This window comes from Hemibagrus wyckioides, linkage group LG29 (genome assembly GCF_019097595.1).
Source record: "Hemibagrus wyckioides isolate EC202008001 linkage group LG29, SWU_Hwy_1.0, whole genome shotgun sequence".
In the NCBI taxonomy this organism is placed as follows: Eukaryota; Metazoa; Chordata; class Actinopteri; order Siluriformes; family Bagridae; genus Hemibagrus; species Hemibagrus wyckioides.
Window position 1 is genome coordinate 2,269,837 of NC_080738.1, and position 20,000 is coordinate 2,289,836.

A 20,000-nucleotide genomic window follows, 5' to 3' on the forward strand; every position below is an offset into this window, starting at 1 on the left:
TGTGAGTGAGAATGTGTGTGTGAGTGTGTGAGTGAGAATGTGTGTGTGTGTGTGAGTGAGAATGTGTGTGTGTGTGAGTGAGAATGTGTGAGTGTGTGTGTGTGTGTGAGTGAGAGTGAGAATGTGTGTGAGTGTGTGTGAGTGAGAATGTGTGTGTGTGTGAGTGAGAATGTGTGTGTGAGTGTGTGTGTGTGTGTGTGTGTGAGTGAGAATGTTTGTGAGTGTGTGTGTGTGTGTGTGTGAGAGAGTGTGTGAGAATGTTTGTGAGTGTGTGTGTGTGTGTGTGTGAGAGAGTGTGTGAGAATGTGTGTGAGTGTGTGTGTGTGTGTGAGAGTGTGTGTGTGTGAGTGAGAGTGAGAATGTGTGTGAGTGTGTGTGAGAATGTGTGTGTGTGTGTGAGTGAGAATGTGTGTGAGAATGTGTGTGTGTGTGTGTGTGTGTGAGTGAGAATGTGTGTGTGAGTGTGTGTGTGTGAGTGAGAATGTGTGTGTGAGTGTGTGAGAGTGTGTGTGTGTGAGTGAGAGTGAGAATGTGTGTGTGTGTGTGTGAGTGAGAATGTGTGTGTGTGTGTGAGTGAGAATGTGTGTGTGAGTGTGTGTGTGTGAGTGAGAATGTTTGTGAGTGTGTGTGTGTGTGTGAGAGTGTGTGAGAATGTGTGTGAGTGTGTGTGTGTGTGTGTGTGTGAGAGTGTGTGTGTGTGAGTGAGAATGTGTGTGAGTGTGTGTGAGAATGTGTGTGTGTGAGTGAGAATGTGTGTGTGTGTGTGAGTGAGAATGTGTGTGTGAGTGTGTGTGAGTGTGTGAGAGTGTGTGTGAGAGTGTGTGTGTGAGTGAGAGTGAGAATGTGTGTGAGAGTGTGTGTGTGAGTGTGTGTGTGTGTGAGTGTGTGAGAGTGTGTGTGAGAGTGTGTGTGTGTGAGTGAGAGTGAGAATGTGTGTGTGAGTGTGTGTGAGAATGTGTGTGTGTGTGTGAGTGAGAATGTTTGTGAGTGTGTGTGTGTGTGTGTGTGAGAGTGTGTGAGAATGTGTGTGAGTGTGTGTGTGTGTGTGAGAGTGTGTGTGTGTGAGTGAGAGTGAGAATGTGTGTGTGAGTGTGTGTGAGAATGTGTGTGTGAGTGAGAGTGAGAATGTGTGTGTGAGTGTGTGTGTGTGTGTGTGAGTGTGTGTGTGTGTGTGTGAGTGAGAATGTGTGTGTGAGTGAGAATGTGTGTGTGTGTGTGTGAGAATGTGTGTGAGTGTGTGTGTGTGTGTGAGTGAGAATGTGTGTGTGAGTGTGTGTGTGTGAGTGAGAATGTGTGTGTGAGTGTGTGTGTGTGAGTGAGAATGTGTGTGTGAGTGTGTGTGTGTGAGTGAGAATGTGTGTGTGAGTGTGTGTGTGTGTGAGTGAGTGTGCGTGTGTGTGTGATTGAGAATGTGTGTGTGTGTGTGTGAGTGTGTGTGTGTGTGAGTGAGAATGTGTGTGTGTGTGAGTGAGAATGTGTGTGAGTGTGTGTGAGTGAGAATGTGTGTGTGTGTGAGTGAGAATGTGTGTGAGTGTGTGAGTGAGAATGTGTGTGTGTGAGTGAGAATGTGTGTGAGTGTGTGTGTGAGAATGTGTGTGTGTGTGAGTGAGAATGTGTGTGTGTGTGTGAGTGAGAATGTGTGTGTGTGTGAGTGTGTGTGTGTGTGCGCGTGTGTGAGAATGTGTGTGTGAGTGTGTGAGTGAGAATGTGTGTGTGTGTGTGAGTGAGAATGTGTGAGTGTGTGTGAGTGAGAATGTGTGTGTGTGTGTGTGTGAGTGAGAATGTGTGTGTGAGTGTGTGAGTGAGAATGTGTGTGTGAGTGAGTGAGAATGTGTGTGTGTGTGTGTGTGAGTGTGTGTGTGTGTGTGAGTGAGAATGTGTGTGTGTGTGTGTGTGAGAATGTGTGTGTGTGGAGAATGTGTGTGTGAGTGTGTGTGAGTGAGAATGTGTGTGTGTGTGAGTGAGAATGTGTGTGTGAGTGTGTGTGAGTGAGAATGTGTGTGTGAGTGTGTGAGTGAGAATGTGTGTGTGTGTGTGAGTGAGAATGTGTGTGTGTGTGAGTGAGAATGTGTGAGTGTGTGTGTGTGTGTGAGTGAGAGTGAGAATGTGTGTGAGTGTGTGTGAGTGAGAATGTGTGTGTGTGTGAGTGAGAATGTGTGTGTGAGTGTGTGTGTGTGTGTGTGTGTGAGTGAGAATGTTTGTGAGTGTGTGTGTGTGTGTGTGTGAGAGAGTGTGTGAGAATGTTTGTGAGTGTGTGTGTGTGTGTGTGTGAGAGAGTGTGTGAGAATGTGTGTGAGTGTGTGTGTGTGTGTGAGAGTGTGTGTGTGTGAGTGAGAGTGAGAATGTGTGTGAGTGTGTGTGAGAATGTGTGTGTGTGTGTGAGTGAGAATGTGTGTGAGAATGTGTGTGTGTGTGTGTGTGTGTGTGTGAGTGAGAATGTGTGTGTGAGTGTGTGTGTGTGAGTGAGAATGTGTGTGTGAGTGTGTGAGAGTGTGTGTGTGTGAGTGAGAGTGAGAATGTGTGTGTGTGTGTGTGAGTGAGAATGTGTGTGTGTGTGTGAGTGAGAATGTGTGTGTGAGTGTGTGTGTGTGAGTGAGAATGTTTGTGAGTGTGTGTGTGTGTGTGAGAGTGTGTGAGAATGTGTGTGAGTGTGTGTGTGTGTGTGTGTGTGAGAGTGTGTGTGTGTGAGTGAGAATGTGTGTGAGTGTGTGTGAGAATGTGTGTGTGTGTGTGAGAATGTGTGTGTGTGTGTGAGTGAGAATGTGTGTGTGAGTGTGTGTGAGAATGTGTGTGTGAGTGTGTGTGTGTGTGTGTGTGTGTGAGTGAGAATGTTTGTGAGTGTGTGTGTGTGTGTGTGTGTGTGTGAGAGTGTGTGAGAATGTGTGTGTGTGTGTGAGAGTGTGTGTGTGTGAGTGAGAGTGAGAATGTGTGTGTGAGTGTGTGTGAGAATGTGTGTGTGTGTGTGAGTGAGAATGTTTGTGAGTGTGTGTGTGTGTGTGTGAGAGTGTGTGAGAATGTGTGTGTGAGAATGTGTGTGTGAGTGTGTGTGTGTGTGTGTGAGTGAGAGTGAGAATGTGTGTGTGAGTGTGTGTGTGAGTGAGAGTGAGAATGTGTGTGTGAGTGAGAGTGAGAATGTGTGTGTGAGTGTGTGTGTGTGTGTGTGTGTGTGTGTGTGTGTGTGCACCCTCCCTGTAAAGAATAATTTCTGTGTATAAATAGTTAATATTCATGAGGAATAAATATGAGTGAGTTATTAATATGAGAGAAAACTTTCCACACCATCACAGGGAAGACCTTTACTCCATTACATCAGAGCTCAAGTATTCTGATAAATCAATCAACCAATTAAAATAAAAATATTGGCACCCCAAGTTTGAATGCATGATAAATAATTCCAGTTCATTATCACATATTATTGCTAATAGACTTATTATTGAATTATTACTGTTATCCTTTTATTAGAGTTATTATCAATTACTGAGTTATCAATTTATTACTGAGTTATTATCAAGTTATTACTGAGTTATTACCAAGTTATTAATGAGTTATCGCGTTATTGCTGAGTTATTATCGTTTTATTACTGTGTTATTATCAATTTATTACTGAGTTTTTATCAAGCTATTACTGAGTTCAATTTATTACTGAATTATTATCAAGTTATTACTGAATTATTACCAAGTTATTACTGAGTTCTTATTGAGTTATTACTGAGTTATTATTGATTTATTACTGAGTTGTTACTGGTTTATTACTGAGTTATTTGGATTTATCATCAAGTTATTACTGATTTATTACTGAGTTATTATCACGTTTTTACTGAGTTTATATCAATTTATTACTGAGTTATTATTGACTTATTATTGAGTAATTACTGAGTTAATTCTGAGTTTTCATCAAGTTATTACTGAGTTATCAAGTTATCGACTTATTATCGATTTATTACTGACTTCTTACTGATTTATTACTGAGTAATTATTGAGTTATTCTGAAAAATCAATGTCAATCAATAAAATCAATAAAAATAAAAATATTGCCACCCCCAGTTTGAATGCATGATAAATAATTCCAGTTCATTATCACATATTATTGCTAATAGACTTATTATTGAATTATTAATGAGTTATTATCCTTTTTATTAGAGTTATCAATATTACTGAGTTATCAATTACTGAGTTATTATCAAGTTATTACTGAGTTATTACCAAGTAATTACTGAGTTATCAATTTATTACTGAGTTTTTATCAATTTATTACTGAATTATTGTCAATTTATTACTGCGTTATTACTGAGTTATTATCAAGTTATTACTGAGTTATTATCGATTTATTATTGAGTTATTACTGAGTTGTTGCTGAGTTATTTCTGAGAAGTTACTAATTTATTACTGAGATATTATCGAGTTATTACTGAGTTATTATCAACTTATCACTGAGTTATCACTTAGTTATTATTACTGATTTATTACTGAGTTATTATTGATTACTGAGTTATTACTGAGTTATCAACTCATTACTGAGTTATTATCAAGTTACTACTGAGTTAAGTTATTATCAACTTATTATCGATTTATTACTGAGTAATTATTGAGTCATTCTGAAAAATCAATCAGTCAATCAATAAAATCAATCAAAAATAAAAATATTGGCACCCCCAGTTTGAATGCATGATAAATAATTCCAGTCCATTTATCACATCATATTATTGCTAATAGACTTATTATTGATTTATTACTGAGTTATCAATTTATTGCTGAGTTATTACTGAGTTGTTACTGATTTATTATTGAGTTATTACCAAGTTATTACTGAGTTATTATCAATTTATTACTGAGTTATCAATTTATTACTGATTTATTACTGCGTTATTATCAATTTATTACTGAGTTATCAACATAACAGATATTACTGAGTTATCAAGTTATCAACTTATTATCTATTTATTACTGACTTGTTACTGATTTATAACTGAATTATCGAGTTTTTACTGAGTAATTATCGATTTATTACTGATTTATAACTTGATAATAACTCAGTAATAACTCGATAATAACGCCATAATATCTCAGTAATAAATTGATAACTCAGTAATAACTTGATAATTGAGTATTAAATCAATAATAACTCTAATAAATCGATAATTTATAATAAGTTATTTTCGAGTTATTACTGTTTTTACTGAGATATTATCGAGTTATTAGTGAGTTATTTTCAACTCATTACTAAGTTATTACTGAGTTATTATCGAGTTATCATCAATTCATTACTGAGTTATCACTGATTTATTACTGAGTCATTATCCAGTTATTACTGAGTAATTATCGATTTATTACTGATTTATATCTCAATAATAACTCAGTAATAAATCGATAATATCTCACTAATAACTTGATAATACCTCAAAGTCAAAGAAGCTGTCACTTCAACCATATATAGCAGCTGCAGTACACAGTGAAGTGAAACAACGTTCCTCCTGGACCAGAGGTGCTACACAGAACACAGACAAAGTACAGAGATGCAGACAAACACAGAGCAATGACAGAGTTAAAAAAATTAAACTACAATTTAAAAATTTAAATAAAACTAAAAAATTTAACTATACGTAAGGTGCAGTCTTTAAGTAGACATACAACAGAAGTGCACAGGAAGACAAGACAGGACAAGACAACACATGCCAGTGCAGACAAACAACATATAGGCCGACTTTGTGCAATGAACAAGGCAATATGCAAAGAACAGTGTATACAGTGAGTGTAGATATTAAAGTGACACGTGTAAACAGGATTAATATAAATATATATAAATGTAAAGTGACGTGTGCAAACAGGACAATTTAGTGTGTGTGTGTGTGCGTGTGTTTGACTATGTCCAGCACAGTTCAGTTTTTTTTTTTGTGTGTGTGTGTTATGTATGTGTGTGTCCGTGTCCAGCACAGTTCAGTTCTCCTCTGAGATCAGATCTTGGTTGTACGTGTGTGTGTGTCCAGCTCAGCTCAGTTCTCTGTTGAAATGCCTGATTGCCTGAGGAAGAAACTGTCTGGTTGTGCAGGTCCGAATACTTCGGTACCTCTTACCGGATGGCAGAAGGGTGAAGAGTGTGTGTGAGGGGTGTGTGGGGTGTGTAAGGGTGTGTGTGAGGGGTGTGTAAGGGTGTGTGTGAGGGGTGTGTGGGGTGTGTAAGAGTGTGTGTGAGGGGTGTGTGGGATCATCCACAATGCTGTTAGCTTTGCGGATGCAGCGTGCGGTATAAATGTCTGTGAGAGAGGGGAGAGAGACTCCGATGATCTTCTCAGCTGTCCTGACTATCCACTGAAGGGTCTTGTGATCTGAGACGGTGCAGTTCCCAAACCAGGCAGTGATGCAGCTGCTCAGGATGCTCTCCATGGTCCCTCTGTAGAAGGTGGTCAGGATGGGAGGTGGAAGATGAGCCTTCCTCAGCCTTCGCAGGAAGTAGAGACGCTGCTGGGCTTTCCTGGTGATGGAGCTGGTGTTGAGTGACCAGGTGAGGTCCTCCGCCAGGTGAACACCAAGGAATTTGGTGCTCTTGACGATCTCCATGATGGACCCATCGATGTACAGTGGAGAATGGTCACTCTGTGCTCTCCTGAAGTCAACAACCATCTCTTTAGTCTTGTCAACGTTCAGAGACAGGTTATTGACTTTATACCAGGCTGCTAGTTGTAGCACCTCCTCTCTATATGCTGACTCGTTCTTAATGATGAGACCCACCACGGTCGTGTCATCGGCAAACTTGATGATGTGGTTGGAGCTGTGCATTGCTGCACAGTCGTGAGTCAGCAGAGTGACCAGCAGTGGACTGAGCACACAGCCCTGAGGAGCTCCAGTGCTCAGTGTGGTAGTGCTGGAGATGCTGTTCCCGATCCGGACTGACTGAGGTCTCCCAGTCAGGAAATCCAGGATCCAGTTGCAGAGAGAGGTGTTCAGGCCCAGTAGACTCAGCTTCTCCATCAGGGGCTGAGGAATGATCGGGTTGAATGCTGAACTGAAATCAATGAACAGCATTTGTAGGTAAGTGTCTTTATTGTCCAGGTGTGTGAGGGCCAGATGGGGGGTTGTAATAATGCGGTAATAACTCAGTAATAAATTGATAATAAGTTATAACTTATAAGTTATTATCAAGTTATTACTGAGATATTACTGAGTTATTATTGATTTACTACTGAGTTATTAGCAGTTTATTACTGAGTTATTACTCAGTTATTATTGATGTATTATCGTGTTCGCACACGCAACAGAAGCATGACAAATTAGTTTAGCTTCACTCACACTGCTACATTAGCCATTATCTCCATAAGATCAATTTCTTTGGGATTAAATCAAAATGAGATTTTTGTTTCTGTGACAAATCACTGTCAGGAAAAATTCAGATCCAAATCAGACTGGACTTACTCAAGGATTCCAGATAGATAGATGAATCAAAATAAATGAATGAATAAATAAGTAGACAAATAAATAAATAAATAGTTAGAGATAGATAGACAGAGATAGATAAATAATGAATGAATAAATAAATAAATAAATATAATGGATAGATAGCTGTAGCTTTCAGTTTATAAAAGTATAAAATAATCTCTTGCGGTTGCTATGATATGTGGCGCTGATAATAGTCTTAATTAAACAAACAAACAAACAAACCTGGTGAACTTTTCTGTCATGAGAGACGTGTTACAGAAGGAGTCTCCAGGTTCTAGGCTTTTTGTTTGTTTGTTATTTTTTTTTAAAGAGAGGCTGTATGATCTGTGGTATAATAAATGTAAAAATAAAAGGAATTGTTCTGAATGTGTGCTGAGAGAGGAATAAAACAGTGATGGAGGAACAGCAGCAGTAACTCAGCTTCCTGTGGTTGATTGCTTTCCCGCAGCCGCAGCACACGCTCCGTGTTATTCCTGCAGGACTGAAGTGGATCCAGGAGATGAGGAACAAGCAGGGAAGGTGAGAAAATTCCCAAGGAGATGGGATGAAAACTGTCCAGGTTTAAAGGAACAAAATTCCTTTTTTGACACACCTTTAAGTGAGAAAGTGAAAGTTTTGGAACTTTCGCTTCAGTCAGCACTTCTTTCAACTTCCCTTCTAAAGCGGAGCACTTTATCCGTAAAAGGTTTGTCTCTGGGCCCCGGGACGAGGCACAGATACGAGACGGAGACGAGCGTCTGAGCTCGGGGATCGGCGGCGTCGTTAGCGCTTTGTTTATGACGCAGAGATCGATGCTGATGGCTGAATAATTCATAACGGCGTCCTGCTCCGTGAATTCAGCGTGCGAGAGGTGCGAGACTCGGGGAGGGGAGGAAATCGGGAAATGGCAACCCGAGCGCACCGGCAAATCAATCTCCGATTGTTCACAAACAACAGAAGAGACACGACGGACCTTTTTAATGATTTCTACTGCATTAGCCTTCGCGGCTTCGTCTTAATTGTCATTCCATGGAGCGCGGCGCTCGTTTGTGTTGTTTTTTTTCTCCTTTCGACAGTTTCAGATTTAATGGATGAGACGAGCCCTCGCTCCGCTTCGCTCTCTGAGGAAGACGAGTGGGTTAGAGATGTGCGCCAGACGTGGCTTTTTTCTGCATTTATTCTACTTCTAAAGCGGAGTTCCCCTGTGGAGAAGTTAAAGATTGGAGTTATTAAGCTCTTATGATTAATGGCGGCGGCGGTGGGAATGCGCGCGATATTCGCCTCCTAGAATTTTAAGTCATTTTAGAAAACTTTGCGGGGTTTAAAATCTCTCTGCTTTTTTCCCTTTCAGGCAACTGAACCTCATGCCTTGATGAACTGTTGTTAATAAATGGTTGTGGAACAACTTTCTGCCTCTCTCTGCCTCGGCTCCTGAATATTCATAAGAGCTCCATGTTGTGGAATGCAGAAGCTGCTAAATGAACTTGAAACAACATGCCAGGAAAAAAATAGAAGGACTGATCTTCGTTATCGACAGAATACAGAGTCAACGAGGTAGAGTGAGTGTAGAGTCAGTGAGTGTAGCGTGAGTGTACAATCAGTGTATAGTCAGTGAGGTTGAGTCAGTGAGTGTATAGTCAATGAGGTAGCGTGAGTGAAGCAGAGTGAGTGTAGAGTCAGTAAGGTAAAGTGAGTGTAGAATCAGTGAGGTAGAGTGAGTGTAGAGTCTGCGAGTGTAGAGTCAGTGAGTGTAGATTAATTGTAGAGTCAGTGAGGTAGAGTCAGTGAGAAAGTAAGTAAATGTATAGTCAGTGAGGTACAGCGTGTAGAGTCAGTGAGGTAGAGTCGGCGAGGTAGAGTCATCAAGGTACTCAGTGAGGTAGAGTCACTGAGATAGGGTCATCAAGGTAGAGTTAGTGAAGAAGAGTCAATGATGTAGTCACTGAGGTAGAGTCAGTGAGGTAGAATCAGCTAGGTAGAGTCATTGATGTAGTCACTGAGGTGGAGTCAGTGAGGTAGAATCAGCTAGGTAGAGTCATTGATGTAGTCACTGAGGTGGAGTCAGTGAGGTAGAATCAGCTAGGTAGAGTCATTGATGTAGTCACTGAGGTGGAGTCAGTGAGGTAGAGTCAGCAAGGAAGAGTCAATGAGATAGATTTAGCATACGCTGGGAAATTAGCTAGCTCGTTTCACACAGGCACTTAACTGCTGATTAGCGCTGAAACAAAATCTGAAATTAGACGATAGATGAGGTTTCTATGGCAACGCTGTGGTTATAGTGTTACCATGGCGACTGCTCTGCTCTTTGCCTCCTCTGCTGTTGTCACTTTGTTTGTGTTGAGGTGTGTATGTGTGTCAAAGTGAGTGTGTTGGTGTTGAGGTGTGTGTTAGTGTGTTCGTGTGTGTGTTAGTGTGTGTGTGTTGAGGTGTGTGTGTTAGTGTGTGTGTTGAGGTGTGTGTGTTAGTGTGTGTGTGTTGAGGTGTGTGTGTTAGTGTGTGTTGAGGTGTGTGTGTTAGTGTGTGTGTTGAGGTGTGTGTGTTAGTGTGTGTTGAGGTGTGTGTTAGTGTGTGTGTGTTGAGGTGTGTGTGTTAGTGTGTGTTAGTGTTGAGCGTTTCTGTTCACCACAGACATAGTGTGTGATATCTGTGATTTTTCTATTTCCTCATTTATTTCCTTTTTGTATTTCTGTATAAGATATAATTGTCATTATTTTGACACACACACACACACACACACACACACAGCAGAGTGGTGTAGGTGCTGATGAAGTGTGAGGCGGATCTACACTGGGGTGTTTTTTTCAGGAGCAGATGGCCCCATGTTCCCCGGCGCCACATCAACACTAAACTACACACACACACACACACACACACACACACACACACACACACACACGGGAAAGAAAAAACACTTTCACCTGAGCAGCAATTACAAGTCAGGGAATCGCCCCGAGACCCAGAGAGAGCTAACCTAGAATTCATGTAGAAAACTTTATTTATACGGCAGACGGGACGAGGACCAGACACTGCCTCCCTAAACTCTGCAGAAAGTTTAAAAAAAAGCTTTCAGCTGGACTAAAAGGATCTCCTTGGGATCGGCGCCACTGCCGCCTCCCTTCTAGCTCCTATGATACAGGAAGTAGAATTCATTATTAGCATTGCTAGTTTTATAACCCGCTCTGTGATGAAGGAACAATGTTGGGACAAATGTCTGAGTTGTGGAGGATTTGAAAGAATAAGTGAGTTTATATAATTGGAGAAGAGAACTCCACACAGTGTCTGACTCTCCTGAGGAGAAGAACCTGAGAGAATTCTAATGAATGACCATCTAACAGAAGAAGTCTAACATCTGACCAGTCAGTAGAGAAGACAAACGCTCTGACCTCAGCGAACACACCAAAGCTCTGAAGCTTCAGGAAAGGTTAAGAAGTTCCACCTTGAACCTCCTGAACATCCTGCTCATCCCGAACATCCTGAACATCCTGAACATCCCGCTCATCCCGAACATCCTGAACATCCTGCTCATCCCGCTCATCCCGAACATCCCGCTCATCCCGAACATCCTGAACATCCTGCTCATCCCGCTCATCCCGAACATCCCGAACATCCTGCTCATCCCGAACATCCTGAACATCCCGAACATCCCGAACATCCTGCTCAACCCGAACATCCCGAACATCCCGCTCATCCCGAACATCCTGCTCATCCTGAACATCCTGCTCATCCCGCTCTTCCCGAACATCCTGAACATCCCGCTCATCCCGAACATCCTGCTCATCCTGAACATCCTGAACATCCTGCTCATCCCGAACATCCTGCTCATCCCGAACATCCCGAACATCCTGCTCATCCCGAACATCCTGCTCATCCTGAACATCCTGCTCATCCCGAACATCCTGCTCATCCCGAACATCCCGAACATCCTGCTCATCCTGAACATCCCGAACATCCTGCTCATCCCAAACATCCTCAACATCCTGAACATCCTGCTCATTCCGAACATCCTGCTCATCCCGAACATCCTGCTCATCCCACTCATCCCGAACATCCCGCTCATCCCGAACATCCTGCTCATCCCGAACATCCTGCTCATCCCACTCATCCCGAACATCCTGCTCATCCCGAACATAATGCTCATCCCAAACATCCTCAACATCCTGCTCATCCTGAACATCCTGCTCATTCCGAACATCCTGCTCATGCCGAACATCCTGAACATCCTGCTCATCCCGAACATCCTGAACATCCAGAATATCCGGCTCATCCCGAACATCCTGCTCATCCCGAACATCCTCAACATCCTGCTCATTCCGAACATCCTGCTCATCCCGAACATCCTGCTCATCCTGCTCATCCTGAATATTCTGCTCATTCCGAACATCCTGAACATCCCGCTCATCCCGAACATCCTGCTCATCCTGAACATCCTGCTCATTCCGAACATCCTGCTCATCCCGAACATCCTGCTCATCCTGAACATCCAGAATATCCGGCTCATCCCGACCATCCTGAACATCCTGCTCATCCTGAACATCCTGCTCATTCCAAACATCCCGAACATCCTGCTCATCCTGAACATCCTGCTGATCCTACTGATCCAGAACATCGTGAACCTCAAGCTTTGTGTTTGTATTCAGAAACCTGTTATTTTTCTTCATTTTATTTGCTAGCACAGCAACACATTTTAGGAAAATGCAATTTAAACACGACTAACGCAAATATTCCATTAATGAGGAGGAATTTCTCAGGAAGTGAAAAAGGCGTGGCTGGGAGTCGGTTATTGATCCGGATGAAAATCCCGCTGTGCTACAAGCTCCCGTAAGGTTTTAACGCAGCTCTAATTTAATCTGTGCTCTACAACTTTGTAGCTACACTTTAATTTCCGATGCCGGCGTGAATTCCGATGCCGCTCCTAAATTACGGACAATAAAAGTCAGCGGCATTCCGGGGGGAGTTTCTGTAAAAGAGGAACTCGGCACTAGAAGGAGGATTATGCTCTGGAAGCTTTTTATCCCCTTATTTATAGCGTATTAATTAAAAGACTCGGATTCAATTGTTTTATTGACCGGACCGCCGACACACAAACTCCTCTGGGACAAGGACAAAGAAATGAGAACGGAGTTATTGTGTGTGTGTGTGTGTTGTTAAACTTTGCCACTGCTGACAAACGTTTAAAGTGTTGTTCAATATTTACACGATTGTATGCGCTGGCAGTTTTGCTTGAAATAAAAGTTTATTTTCTGTTGGGTTTTTACGAGCAGCAGCGCTGAAAAGTTCTCCAGAGCTGCAGGCTTCTCGCCTCACCTCTACAGAAACACCACATGACCAACACCTGATCTTCTACCTCCAAATCTAGCCTTCTACTTTACACCTGGGCTTTTTCAGAACAAGTCCAGGGTTCCTCCCCGTGTTCTTCAGATCTTTATTCAAATTCACCTGAATCCAGACTTCATTCCCAAGATCTGTCTAAATGTTCTCAGATCCTTTGTTAAAGAGCTTCAGATCCAGAACCCAGTCAGGCATTTATTCAGATCCGCCCTTGCATCCATTCTTCAGATCTGTTCAAATTCATCCAAATGTTCACTGAATCCATCTTCAAATTCAGACCAAATCCCCCAGTTCCATTTGCAGATCCTCAGATCCATCCAAAGATCTGAAACTCCATCCCCACTACCGCAGATCCATTCTGATAATCATTTATATACACTGTGAGATCTTCCGAATCATCCAGAGTTCCTCAGTTCTGTTGGAGTATTTATTCAGATCCATCTGGATCTCCTCAAGAGAGCTTTAGTTCCAGCCCAAGTTCCTCAGATACTTTCTCTTATTCATTCAGATCCACCTGAAGCTCCTCATATACACTGAGAAATGCAATGCTCCTCAGATGTCTGCAGCATTCCTTCATCCATTCATTAATCCAGAGTCTCATGTCAGAGAAAGTTCTTCTCAAATCCTGTCAGAGATTTGTTTTCTTAATTAAAAAAAAATCTGCCCTTTGCTTTTGGACTGTAAGTTCTGATTCAGATTGTGATCCAAATCTTCTCCTGCTACTTAAATGCTAAACAAATAAACGCTTAACAAATGTGTTTGTGGAGCTGAAAAAAGATAGAGCTGTGTTTGTGGAATATAAAGAGCAGCTAATGTTTGTGTTGAAGCTCCACTGAATGTCTGACAGATTAAACAGAGAGAGAGAGAGAGACAAAGAAAGAAAGAGAAGGAGGGGGGGCAGAGAGAGAAGGAGAGACAAAGAAAGAGAAAGAGATAGAGACAGAGAGGGGGGGCAGAGAGGGAGAGACAGAGAGAGACAGAGAGAGGGGGGGGCAGAGAGAGAGAGAGAGAGAGAGGAGAGGGGGTAAAATAGAAGTATGAAACTCACCACTTGGCCATTCTGGGGGTTTTTGTGGGCATACGGTGGACCTCGGATGTGATTCCACATCTGGCCAGAGGTCATAGCAAACACCACACACTAGAGGAAAAGAAATGAGAGAAAAATATAAGAAATATGTTTAAAGCTAAAAAAAAAAAAAACCCAAATACTCAACATGGAGAGACTGGAATTTACATCTTTAACATCTTTTCAGAAACAGGAGTCATGTGTAAAACAGCTGCTTTTATACCTAAACATCTGTATAAATGAATATAAGTGACGTATCGGGGTGTCAGGTAATGTATAGTGTTGTATAGAGTTATATAAGGAAGGAGTCTCCAGTGTCAGGAAGCACCATGTTTTATTCAGAAGCTCCAGCGTTCATCCTGATGCAACTCGTGAACCCGCGTTCTTCATCGCTCGGATCCTGCAACCTCGCCGGAGAAACACGGTTTGATGTAAAGGCATTATTTTTTAATGAACAGCATCTGGAAGTTGACTCAGACTTTTCGACTCAGCTGGAGACAGGGATGGTGATGGTGTGAGAAAGGAGGAGAGAGAGAGAGAGAGGGATCGATGTGATCCTCTCAGGCAGTAGAATCCATAGCCAAGCCTTGTCTTGGAATCGATACGCCCGATAACAAACTTCAGCCGATGCGGTGCAGAAGGTCGAGCTCCTGCTTTTTCTTTTTTCTTTCCCCTGAAATAAATATCGATAGCGTAAGGCTACAGCGTCGTTTGTTACGACATCGTAGGCTGCATTAAGATCGGCGCACGCTCCTGTATCCTTAATTCGTTCTGCGTTCCGGCGCTCGGCTCGATACGGCCTGGTTGCGCCGCTGAAATGTAGCGCCGCAGCTTTTAAGGACATTGATTAACTTCCTCTAAGGAAAACTTCCCGCTCGATTCCGACATCTTTAATGATTACTTAAAAACGCACGCCACCGCGTCAGACAGACCTTTTGTCTGTTTCTGGTTGCTGTGAAATCTCTACACGCCGCCTCGCTGAAGCGGAATTTGACCTTTCAAGCTAACGCTAACTCCAATTAACAGCCTTCCAGAGTCTAATCACGGGATCGTGAAAAGTGCTCAGAATTCCAGAAGTCATCTCTCTCTGAAACATTCCCGAGCTCGAGAGGTCAAGCGGCAAAGTGTTTAACATTTTTTAATATTTCTTCTATAAATTTTAGAGAAATGTTTGCAGTTTAGAGCGGAGACTGTGAGCCAGGCCAAAGGTTTTGGGACGTCTGCCTTTACCTGCACATGAATGTAATATGAAATTTTCCCGCCCTTTGCAGCTATAACAGCTTCAACTCTTTCCACAAGGTTTAGGAGTGTGTTTATGGGAATTTTTGACCATTCCTCTAGAAGCGCATTTGTGAGGTCAGGCACTGATGTTGGACGAGAAGGTCTGGCTCACAGTCTCCGCTCTAATTCATCCCAAAGGTGTTCTATGGGGTTGAGGTCAGGACTCTGTGTAGGCCAGTCAAGTTCCTCCACACCAAACTCACTCATCCATGTCTTCATGAACCTTGCTTTGGTCACTGGTGTGCAGTCATGTTGGAACAGGAAGGGGTCATCCCCAAACTGTTCCCACAAAGAGCATGAAATTGTCCAAAATGTCTTGGTATGAAGCTGAAGCATTAAGAGTTCCTTTCACTGGAACTAAGGGGTCGAGTCCAACCCCTGAAAAACAACACCTGAACTCAATGATCTGGAGGGGTGTCCCAATACTTTTGGCAATACAATGTAACTAGAAAGGAATAAAACGCATGACACACATAGGAATTTCTTTTGTGGAGTGAAAGGAATAAAAGACTTCTTACAGAAATAATCCTAAAACAAACAGAGATGAAATAATCAATATTAGAAGGTGTTGAGTGTACTTCCTGTAGAGAAGAAAGTTTCAGACTTTACCAGCGCAGCCATGGCCCAGCCCGTTTTGTTGTAGATAAACTCCAGGTTGTTCCTGCGCAGATAGAGAAGACCTCCAACCAGAGACACCAGCAGAGCCAGAGCGATAGTGCCTGAGTAGTTCGGCGGCCGGAACACGCGGATCTGCGGGAAAACAGCGAGGAACGTGTGTAAAGAACCGCCGCTGCTGCGTTACACAGAGCACAGAGTCTGCAGTGCTCAGTGACAACAGCTTTAACACTCAGCTGGAGCTGATGCTCAGAGCTGATCTTCTACAGGAAACATTTTTATTTTTATAAATCATTCTCTAAGCTCTAACCTATTCAAGTTCACTGATTCTTTTCTTTTTATAAAACACAACACACTTTACACTAAACCACCTCAGATCAAACCACCGTCTTTATCTAACACTTTACTTTCTGTTAACTGTCAGGGTCTTCACTTCAACACACACACACAGTGGCTAAAGGCTTCATTAAGTTTAAAACAGTAAATCCAGATGCAGTTTTTCCACATTGAGCACAGAGACCGCATCTGATTACAGAGATAAAGATCACGCGTGTCCTGACATGACCAGAGCACTGAGGGCAATTTCCCACAAAAACACACGGGGCGATAATAACAACGGCTGACTGTCGTGTAGCTGGACATAAGAGAACCACAACATAGAGAAAGAAACTTTTAACCAATCACCAGAAGGAGGCAGGGCTACTTCACTGTCCAGCCTGCAGCTTGCCTGTTTCCTATGTTCTGGTGTTTTATCCTTGAGAATGTGTGTGTTTGTTTTAAAAAATAGCTTTAGAAAGTCTGTGTGGTTGTTGTGTTGATGAATTCTAAAATCCAACACTGCACATTTATAAAACATCACTAAAATAAAATAATAAATAAAACCCTGCTGTGAAGGAAAACGACTCCATAATCACAGCTACTCAGTTCTACTCAGTTAACTTTCTGGAGCTGATGTCAACTCACGCAGAGGAAGTGAGGAAACGCTGCTTCCATGAAGTATTTTAAAACTATTTTATTAAACTAATTAAATCAAGATTAACCATCTTAATGACATCAGCATGAGCAATTACAACAAATATAATAATTAGCAAATAAACACACACACACACAAACAAATTCATGCAGAATCTGATCTAAAAAATTTTTAAAGGGGGGAGACAAGAATGAACTTCACACCAATTCTGTGACAGAACTTCGGTTATGAAGAGGAAGCAGAAATGAGAAAGATGGCTCTTGTGTTCCTTTTGTTTACATTTAGACAGCTTTAATAATACCAGAATATCAAAAATAACACCGTAAATAAACATATTTGCTCTCTCTCTTCCACTCATGTTCAGTTCTTCCTTTATTACATTTATTACTCCTGTTTTATATGATCTCATATGATTTCATCATGTAGGGGCTCTAAATTATTATAATATTTTTTAATTTTCTCTTTTGCCGTTTCTACACATGTTCTCATCTACTATTTTTTATTCAATTACCTTTTATTAATTTTTATTTAAGTATTTTAATGCAAAAGGCCTATTGAATCTATTATGATTACTACTACTACAGTGGCCGTGTCCCTTTCAAGAACCATGGAAGGATACTACAACAAATGTCTTCATTTTCAGCACCAAGGACAGCTACCACAGGCTGCCGCGATTTCAGCGCCGTGGAAAGCCACCCAAACTGGGAGCGTTCGTTTTCAACACCATGGACAGATCACACAGTGGCCATCTTAAATTTTCAGCACCATGGATAGGTCCTTCTACAGTCATCTTCAATTTTCAGCACCATGAACTAGTCCTGCAAAGTTCGTCTTCAATTTTCAGCACCACAGACAAGTCCTACAGCAGCCATCTTCAATTTTTGGCACCATGGACAGGTCCTATGGGAGTCTGGGATTTCGGCACCATGGACTGGTCCTACAGAAGCAGTCTTTAGTTTTCAGCACCACAGACAGATCCTACAGCGGCCATCTTCAATTTCAGCACCATGGACAGGTTTTTAAAGTGGCCCTCTTTAGTTTTCAGCACCATGGATAGGTCTTACAGCAGCCGTCTTCAATTTCAGCACCCCAGCCAATTCCTACAGCAGCCATCTTCTATTTTCAGCACCATGGACAGGTCCTAAAGCACTCTTTTCAGGACAAAATAGACACACTAGTACTGCATGAATGTTACTTTATTTTATTTCCAGAATAATGGATTTACTTCATATTTACTACTACAATTTTTCTGATGATTTATCCAATCATCACTGAGTTTGGATCAGAGCATCATCACAGCACAGACGAAACCTGTTTCACTGATTTTTGAGATGCTGGGTTTTCCAAACCAGTCTGTATGCATGGTAATGAGTGCTGTTGGTTCCAATGATTTCTTGCTTTCCTCTGTGGCTAAGGGGTGAAAGTGTTTGGCCCCTATAATCGCTGCTTATAGCTATACGTTTAATTGCAGCTATTTTGTGTATTTTGCTGGTCAGTAATCTCCCTTTTACTACTTCAAATCCATGTGATGTTCAGACTGCAGTATTTGTGTGTGTGTGCGTGTGTGTGTGTTACCTGAACATCAGTACGGTCATGGATCCACTTTGCCAGCTGCTCGGAAGCGAAGCCGATCCTCTGCAGGTCGAACGTGTCGGCTCGCTTTGGCTTCCCTTTAGCTGGAAAGTGCATGAAGGTCGGAGCGGAGTTCATATTCAACTACACAGAGAGAGAACGAGAGACAGAGAGACAGAGTGTCAAGGTAAGGTAAAAATAGAGAGAAAAGACATTTGTTTAATAATATTGTCAAACTTACAATTTAATTTACACACAACTTTAAAAAATGTAAGAGAGAAACAAACATCAGAGAGAGGAGAGGAGAGGAGAAAAGGAGAGGACAGGAGGAGAGGAGAAAAGGAGAGGAGAAAAGGAGAGGACAGGAGGAGAGAAGAGAAGAGAAGAGAAGAGAAGAGAAGAGAAGAGAAGAGAAGAGAAGAGAAGAGAAGAGAAGAGAAGAGCAATAAAAGAAGCCATGGCTAGGTAAAAAACCAGGATGTTTGATGTCCACAAATGTAACACTGTAATACTACTGCACCAGGAAACTGATCCAGGTGTGTATACAGCTGTGTTTACCTGCTGAAAGACATCGGCACCTTCGTCATAGTCGACTACAGTAAAGAACAGTCTGTTGGAGAAGGCAGAAGAGTAACGCCACGAGTTCGCCAACACCTGATACTCCTCATTCGCCTGTCTGTAAGAGAGAGAGAGAGAGAGAGAGAGAGAGAGAGAGAGAGAGAGAAAGAGAGCAGAAACCTCTAATTATCTGTCCATCCGTGAAGGAGAAGTCTGACATCCTTCTGCTCATTACTCTGACAGCATCAACAGCAACATACTAATAAACAAACTGAAAGCTTTTATTTCCCCACGCGTGTTTGATGTTCTGATGCTCTGATGTGTTCTCTCTCTAACACACACACACACAAAAACACACACACACACACAGTATTTCTGTCAGCTTGCTCTCTGCTGCAGGAGATTAATAACACAGCAATAAAAGCCCAACACGGTAATAACAACATTCCCACTTCTTTTTCCTTCTTTTCTTTTTCATCCTTCTTTCCGTTCCATTCCGTTCCTTCCCTGTCCTGTCCTGTCCTGTCCTGCACTCATCCGTGTCATGCTCCAGCTTTTCATCCTGCTTTCTTTTCTGTTGTTTCTTTCTCTTCATTTGTTTCCCTCAGGGTTTATTCTGTCTCTTTTAGGAATGACTTTAATATTCATAAAAAACACATGTAACTTTATATCAGTGTCATCAGTCCTGCTCATACACACCAACACACACATGCACACACACACACACACACCATCATACTGATCACATTAACACACAGATATACCAACATCATGACTTTCTCTGTAATAAACACACAAAAACACACACTAGCACATTGTATCTGTGTGTGTGTGTGTACCTGCAGACAGAACACTGTCTCTGAGGCTGTAGAGCCGTGAACATGACGATGACGGAGTAGTTCCTCGGTGGCGATTTAACAAATCGGCGAAACTTTTCTCCGTTCATCCTGATCACCGAGCGACGAGAACTCCACTCCATCATCTGCTCCACCTTCTCCACCAGCATGTTCTACAAACACACACACAAATTCAGTTAATACTTAAAGATAGGTTGTAATAAAGAGATTCAGAGTCATTTGCTGAGCTGACTCGTGAAATGATTCAGTGTATTCTAAGAGATAAGTTGTAGTGAACAGATTCAGAGTCAATTTAAGATCTGACTCATGAAATGACTCAGTGCATACTGGTAGATAACTT

General features: G+C 41.9%; 1 protein-coding gene across 3 annotated transcripts in view; it reads right to left on the reverse strand.

Moving 5' to 3' along the window:
* The window catches only part of tusc3 (tumor suppressor candidate 3), a 100,862-nt gene that overhangs the window by 70,635 nt on the left and 10,227 nt on the right, over nucleotides 1-20,000 (reverse strand). For 2 of the 3 annotated variants that reach the window (XM_058385139.1, XM_058385138.1), the window contains exons 2-6: nucleotides 19,643-19,812; nucleotides 18,804-18,921; nucleotides 18,249-18,389; nucleotides 15,695-15,835; nucleotides 13,787-13,876 (exon numbers count right to left, since the gene is read on the reverse strand). In XM_058385139.1, the coding sequence (XP_058241122.1) occupies nucleotides 13,787-13,876; nucleotides 15,695-15,835; nucleotides 18,249-18,389; nucleotides 18,804-18,921; nucleotides 19,643-19,812 (660 nt within the window). Of the gene's footprint in view, nucleotides 1-5,598; nucleotides 7,001-13,786; nucleotides 13,877-15,694; nucleotides 15,836-18,248; nucleotides 18,390-18,803; nucleotides 18,922-19,642; nucleotides 19,813-20,000 lie in introns of those variants that run through there. The other variant, XM_058385137.1, reaches the window with a different exon arrangement.